The following is a 6,000-nucleotide window of genomic DNA, read 5'->3' as shown; positions in this document are numbered from 1 at the left end:
TGGTCCTTACAACCTGAATTGTTATTCCCGATCATAAAAGAACATTTGTTAAGACTAGTATCACAGGCTTCCTGGTCCCAGGTAGAGCATGGTGCGTCCGGCCAGCGGCCCGGCCACAACCGATACTGTATCAGGGTGTGCTCACACCCGCAGGCCCACCGTGAGGGCAGCGCCCCCCAGGTAACCATGCACCCGGTCCGGCACCCTCCCTCCCTCCTGGAAGTGTGCAGCTCGGGAAACACAACCCCCTTTGACCTGCATGCCCTCTCATCAGACCAAGCGCAAGGCGGGAAGCACGCAGGCAGACAAAACCTCCGCCTCCCAACAGCCACAGACAGAGGCAGCAGGAAATGGTACTCCAGGTACGGACACCAATGGACCTTTTATTAATGAGGTATTTCATTGCATTTTATAAAAAATAAAGAGAAAAGAACATTCCACAACAAACTGAAGATTTGAGACCGAATTCTTCAGATTTATGGTGAGGATGTCTGAGGGTCCCAGGGTCCTGCAACTGCTAATCCATCTGTGAGGAAGTCACATAAGGTACCGGAGAAGCTGTTAGAAACTGGCTTTTTATAAGGAACATCAAGCGTGACTGCATCTGTGCGTGTCACGCCGCTGCCCCTCCGCACACCGTCCGAGTGGGTGCTTTTCTTTGGGAGGCTAATTTGCAGGGCCTTCTGCTCAAAGTTTGATGAGCCTCCTGGTAGAAAGTGAAGAACCTACAAAACGCAAACAGCTCCGTTTGCTATGGCTTATAATCAGGGCAAATGCTGTTCTAAAAGGTCAGAGTTCAGAGCAAAAGACTCGAGGACGCAGTGACATGTCTGAGAGGGGCACCCACAGCTCCGGGAAGGCGGGGATTTGCATGGGGTGTTTAGTTTTTTCAGGCCTGGGAGACGGCAGCTCTGCTCGGAAGCCCAGCCCACCTAAGCTAAGCGGTCGTTAGCATTTCAGGGTCACTGGGGTGGTCGTTAGCATTTCAGGGTCACTGGGGTTTGTCTGAAGGGAGCCAGCCCTCCCCTGTGGGAGCAGCACTGGGCAGGGAGGTGAGACTGACAGGTGCGTGTCAGGAGGCCCGAAACCCAGGCCAGTGCTGCCAAGGTACCACCAATTTATAAATTAGTAACAGAACGTAACTTCTCTGTCGCGCTCATTTCCCACTTGCTCATGGCACAGACTCATTTAAAACCCACTTGCTCATGGCACAGACTCATTTAAAAACAGCTGAGAAGGCAGAAGTGGACCCTCACAGACACCTACTGAAGACCCAGGCTGCTGCTATCTCCGAAATCCTCGGCCATTTCCCCCCATTAATACATAAAAAAGCATCGCGATTCCCATGCAAATGCCTCCTTTACCAGTCGAAATGGAACATCAAGGCACTTTAACTGTGACAGCCTGGTCAGAGGCCAAGTGACCCCCGAGCGGGCCAAATCCCCTACACACAGAACCCACATGCCCACAGAGGTCTCAAGTGTCTCAGTGTCTTTGCACTTCAGTGAGACAAAATTTACCAAGTGCAAGACTGAAGTTGCTAATTTGACACACAGGATTTCTGGGAGTCACACCCCCTGATCAATGTATGGCATCGGAGGGGTGACTGTGTCCTGAGTCAGCACATCCAGGATACGAACAGGCAGCTCTAGGTTAAAGCCAAGCACCCGCAGGATGGGGAGAAGGTCTGCAGGCTGAGCGCTCTGTCCAGGGGGTCACGCTCGGCTCCAGGACCACCCTCGGTCCAGGCTCCTCCTCACTCCTGGTCAGGGGCTTGCCGGAACCCTTCGCTGTGGCGACCCCGCCCACTGATCTCCAGCAGGGCCCGGGCCTCAGGGTCCGCATCCAGAATGCTCTTGTGGCTTTTGGCCTTGGGAAAAAGGGAAATGGGTGTGTTCAGTGACCAATGATGTGCAGCCCAGAGCCGGAGGTGATGTTTCAAGCTTATTAGAGGGGCCAACAGCCTACTGTTGCCACAGGAAATGTGGTGGGGGCTCTGGCTCCCTCACTGTGGTCTCCCTGTCCTGGCATGCCATCGCTGGGAGGTGACAAGGGGCAGAGGGCCCAACCATGACTCACTGCAGAACCACAGACTAGAAGGCACCCCAACCCACCTCATCTTGCAGATGGGGGCCCCTCACACAGCCCAGTTCCCACCTTGGGCAGGCCTCACTTTCACGGTGGTTCATTCTGCTAATCCCCCACCAAGGGGATTCTGCTGTTCCCCCACTGGCATCCCTCTGGCCAGCAAATTTGGGAAACAAACGTGGAAGAAACTGTCTCTAGATGCTTCCATCTAGCAAAAGGGGTGAAGCTGAGGAAGTGGAGAAATGCCCCACGCTCACCAGCTTGGAATGGGAGGCGTCTCCAACCGCCCACACCTCCATCTTCTCAAACCGGAAGTCCTCCTGGGCGGACAGCTGAGGGCTGTTGTACGTGGTGCACGTGGGCTTGGCCTTGCTGTGTCCTTTCCCGAAGTCGACGTCGATCCATAGCCCGAAGTAGTGATGCTGCCCTCCCATGCCCTGCGGAGGGAAGGCCGTCAGCATCTCCCCAGCCTGCATGTCAGACTCCGAGCCCACATCAGCCTCGGCCACCTGGCTGAGACGCGGGATGAGAAGTGAAATATACTGACTGGTGCGATTTACATATCCCAGCACGGTTACTGGGACAATCCCTGAGGTGTCCGGACTCCCACCCGCATGGCTTTCTCTTGGGGCTACACTGGCTGACAGAAACACAACGTCAGGGCACAGAGAACTTCATGGAAAACCTGCAGCAGGGACGCTCGTGCCGCACAGACCAGGGCACTGCGCTGATGGTGTAAGTCCCTCACTCCGTGTGTCACCTCCAAGGAGGGAAACCAGGAAGCAGGCCCGGGGGTGACACAGGCCCGGGGAGTGACTTAGAGCTGTTCTGCCACCGCCCCCCGCCCCTCCCCACAGTGCTGGCTCTAAGCTCCTGGCGATGAGGACAGAACTGCTGCTCCACCTCCCTGATCACGTGTCTGGTGCCACCTCCACCTCTTCTTGTGGCCCTGGTGGCCTGGAACTACTTTTGAGCAAGAGACCAAAGCAAGAAAGTGCAGTCGATTCTCAGTGGCTTCTCTCCCTCGGACTGATGATTGGCGATTCCTGGGGACCTACTTGGTGCTGCTCCTGAGACCAAAGCCTTTGCCCTTGTGGTCACCAAACTGCCCTTTCTGGGGGGTGTCAGGGGTCTTCAGGTGGCCCCGTGGCAGGCATGCAGCAAGCCTGGGAAAGAGCATGGGGGTGCTCTCCATCCTGACAGGGGGACGAGCCTTCCGGGACCCTGGCTTTGCAAACCCAGGGCTGGAGTTTCCCAATACGAGCTTTTTCTTAAGCAGAGAAAAAAAATTGGCGGGAGTGCTGGTAAGAGGCACATTTCTCACCCACATTTAGCTGGCCCGCAGGTGCTGGGCTGCTGTGTGCATGGGCACCTGCCCCCTCACCCACCCCAGCTCTTGGCCTTCACCCTCACTCTCCCCTTCCCGTAGCCGAGTCTCCAGGCTGGAGCACAGAGCAGACAGGAGGTGCGGTCACCCCAGCTGGAGCCCCACACACTGCTTTGTGAGTTACTGTTGACAATTCCCCATGGCTCCAGGGAGGCCAGCCCTGGCTGGGCCCCTCCCTCGGCTCATCCCCCAGGCACGTGGCAGGGCAGCAAGGCCAGTGACAGGTCTGACACTGACACCATGTCCAGCCACGAAGGCCACGGGCCATCTGATTACCAGGAAAATTGGCCAAATCCACCATTACACACAAGCCACCAAAACACCCCAGCCGAGGCTCGGTCCTTCCACCAGGTAAATTCTGTCCTCCCTGTCACTCACTGCGGCCCTGGCACCGAGCAGAATGAGCGGCACAGGGCACGCGGGTGAGTGAATGCACACAGCTCCCAGGGTATCAGGACTGACTCCACCGGGATCACTCAGGTGGGACGTCCCCAGCCCTTCCCCAGTCCTCACCAGTCCGTTTGGGATGGTCTGCTGCCCGTGGTTCAGGTACATGTAGTGGTTGTTGTAGCCCGTGCAGGTGTGCACGGCCATGCTGGGGGAGATGGAGAACAGGAAGCATCTGTTGTCCCCTGCAAGTGACCAGAGCACACATACGCAGCATCACTATCTGAGCCGGCAGAGAGAAGCAGGGGTCGCAAACAAGCCACCGCTCGGAGGCAAAGCAGCGAGGCCATCACCTGGGTCTTCACACGTGCCCTGAGCTCACGCACAGGGGCTCAGCCATCATGCAGGCCCCGCAGAAGATGGGAAGCAGCCATGGGGACTCTGCCTGCTGCTCATCGGAAGAATGCGACCAAGTCAAAAGGGGCGGGTGCCCTTTCACCTCGGAGCAAGGAGCCCGATGGTCACTCCAGGTCCTGACTTGGTGTGGGCACAGCCTCCTCCAGTTGGCACTGGACACTAGGCTCAGCGGGGAGAGGACACCTGCAGACGCCCCGCTGCCCTGCAGGAAGGACGGGGCAGGCAGGGAAAGGTGACCAGCTCCCACTGTCCATGGGCAGGGCCTGGCATGCTGCCTCAGAGCAGGTGCCAATCAAAACTGTGGGTGTGAACACATCCTAAGTCTCAGAACCCTCCCTTTCTTGATTTATTCATTCCAGAAGCACCTTCAGCACATTCCAGGGGAGGGGTGGAGGCCGCCCCTTGCCCCCAGGAAGCCCAAGCCCAGGGGCAGCCAAACCAGAGATGCCCCCCAGTTGTGTGATTGGCCTGAAAGCCTGCCCCTCCGCAGTGATGGTGAAGGGCACCTGGTGTCAGAACGAGCCATACGAGCCCACACAAGAGGCAGTTCATGGTGCTCGGGGGTCAGGCAACTCATGAGACAGGAGGAAGGTCCCGGGAAGGTAATGGGGCACAAACGTGGAGGGCAGACATGAAGGGGGCTTCGAGCCCAGGGGCCTCAAGGAGCAGGAAGGGCAGAATTGGGCAAGCGATGCTCAGGCCTCAATCCAGACAGATCCACGGGGTGCGGTCAGGATGGACAGGGAGTTTCTGGAGGCCGAGCTTCTCGAAGGACACCCTGAGATGGAGACGGCTGCGGGGAGAGCCACTCCCTGGAGGAGCCCCCCAACCCCCGCCCAGGGACAAGACGTGTGGGGAAAAGCAGGGGCCTTTTCCTGTCTGAAGGGTGTGTGAGCGCTGGGGTGGGCAACAAGGGAGACGAGCCTGGAGCAGTCACGGGAGCCAGATGACAGCGGACCCGACTCTAGGCTTGAGTCCATGGGCTTGGGTGGCCCCGGCAGGTTGGGGCAGTTTTGGAAGCGATGAGCTACCTGGTCCCACCCTGCTGCCCCCATGCTGGTCACAGCATCACTCTGCTCCGCAATCCTAGGACTGTCTTTCAACCAACATTTACTCGGCCTGATGCTGCTGGGCAAAGCGACGGGGCCACAAAGCAGAGGCCCCTCGGCTGCAATGCACCCCACTCTGGTCCATCGGGGGCTGCCCTCGGCAGGGAGGCCACGTGGGGAGGGTTCTTCCCAGAACGTGGCGGTAAGGACCCGGGGAGTCAGTAACACCTGCAACCACACCGACAGTGAGGCTCCCACCTACTAGTAACCCTCACAATGACGACACTTGACAACCACCCACGTGACACAACTTACAAGCCGCTGTCCCACTGCGCCACGCCCCACACTCTGGGGGACCGAGGCCCAGAGAAGTCGAGCACCCTGCCCAGGACCAGGGCCAGACTCGAGGCTCTGTGCCCAGTCCAAAGCCACGGGCCTTTCAACTGCAAATGGACAAGAACGCTCTCTCTGAATGTGCCGGGCTCTGGAGCAAGGCTGCCCTCTGCTGGAATTCCACCCTCATATTTCAGAACAGAATGAGCTCAGGTTAGAGAACTTGGTAATTGCATTTCCGCCGTCCTTCAGGAAGATTAATGCTGCTTGTTAATAAAACATTATACCTGCCGAACCGGTTTGGCTCAGTGGATAGAGTGTCGGCCTGCGGACTCAGGG

At 57.8% G+C, this 6,000-nt stretch overlaps 1 protein-coding gene across 5 annotated transcripts in view; it reads right to left on the bottom strand.

The window, feature by feature from the left end:
* Positions 1-1,340: 1,340 nt before the first annotated feature.
* Positions 1,341-6,000, bottom strand: part of TLDC1 (TBC/LysM-associated domain containing 1) — an 18,107-nt gene continuing 13,447 nt past the window's right edge. For 4 of the 5 annotated variants that reach the window (XM_023752565.1, XM_023752567.1, XM_023752566.1 and 1 more), the window contains 3 exons: positions 3,989-4,107; positions 2,346-2,597; positions 1,341-1,870 (listed from right to left, as the gene is read on the bottom strand). In XM_023752565.1, coding sequence (XP_023608333.1) covers positions 1,757-1,870; positions 2,346-2,597; positions 3,989-4,107 — 485 coding nt within the window. In that variant the 3' untranslated portion in view covers positions 1,341-1,756. The remainder of the gene's footprint in view (positions 1,871-2,345; positions 2,598-3,988; positions 4,108-6,000) is intronic. The other variant, XM_006087021.3, reaches the window with a different exon arrangement.

Source organism: Myotis lucifugus, unplaced genomic scaffold (genome assembly GCF_000147115.1).
Source record: "Myotis lucifugus unplaced genomic scaffold, Myoluc2.0 scaffold_35, whole genome shotgun sequence".
Classification (NCBI taxonomy): domain Eukaryota; kingdom Metazoa; phylum Chordata; class Mammalia; order Chiroptera; family Vespertilionidae; genus Myotis; species Myotis lucifugus.
The sequence above is the reverse complement of the archived record's forward strand: the minus strand, read 5'-3'. Positions and strand labels throughout refer to the sequence as shown.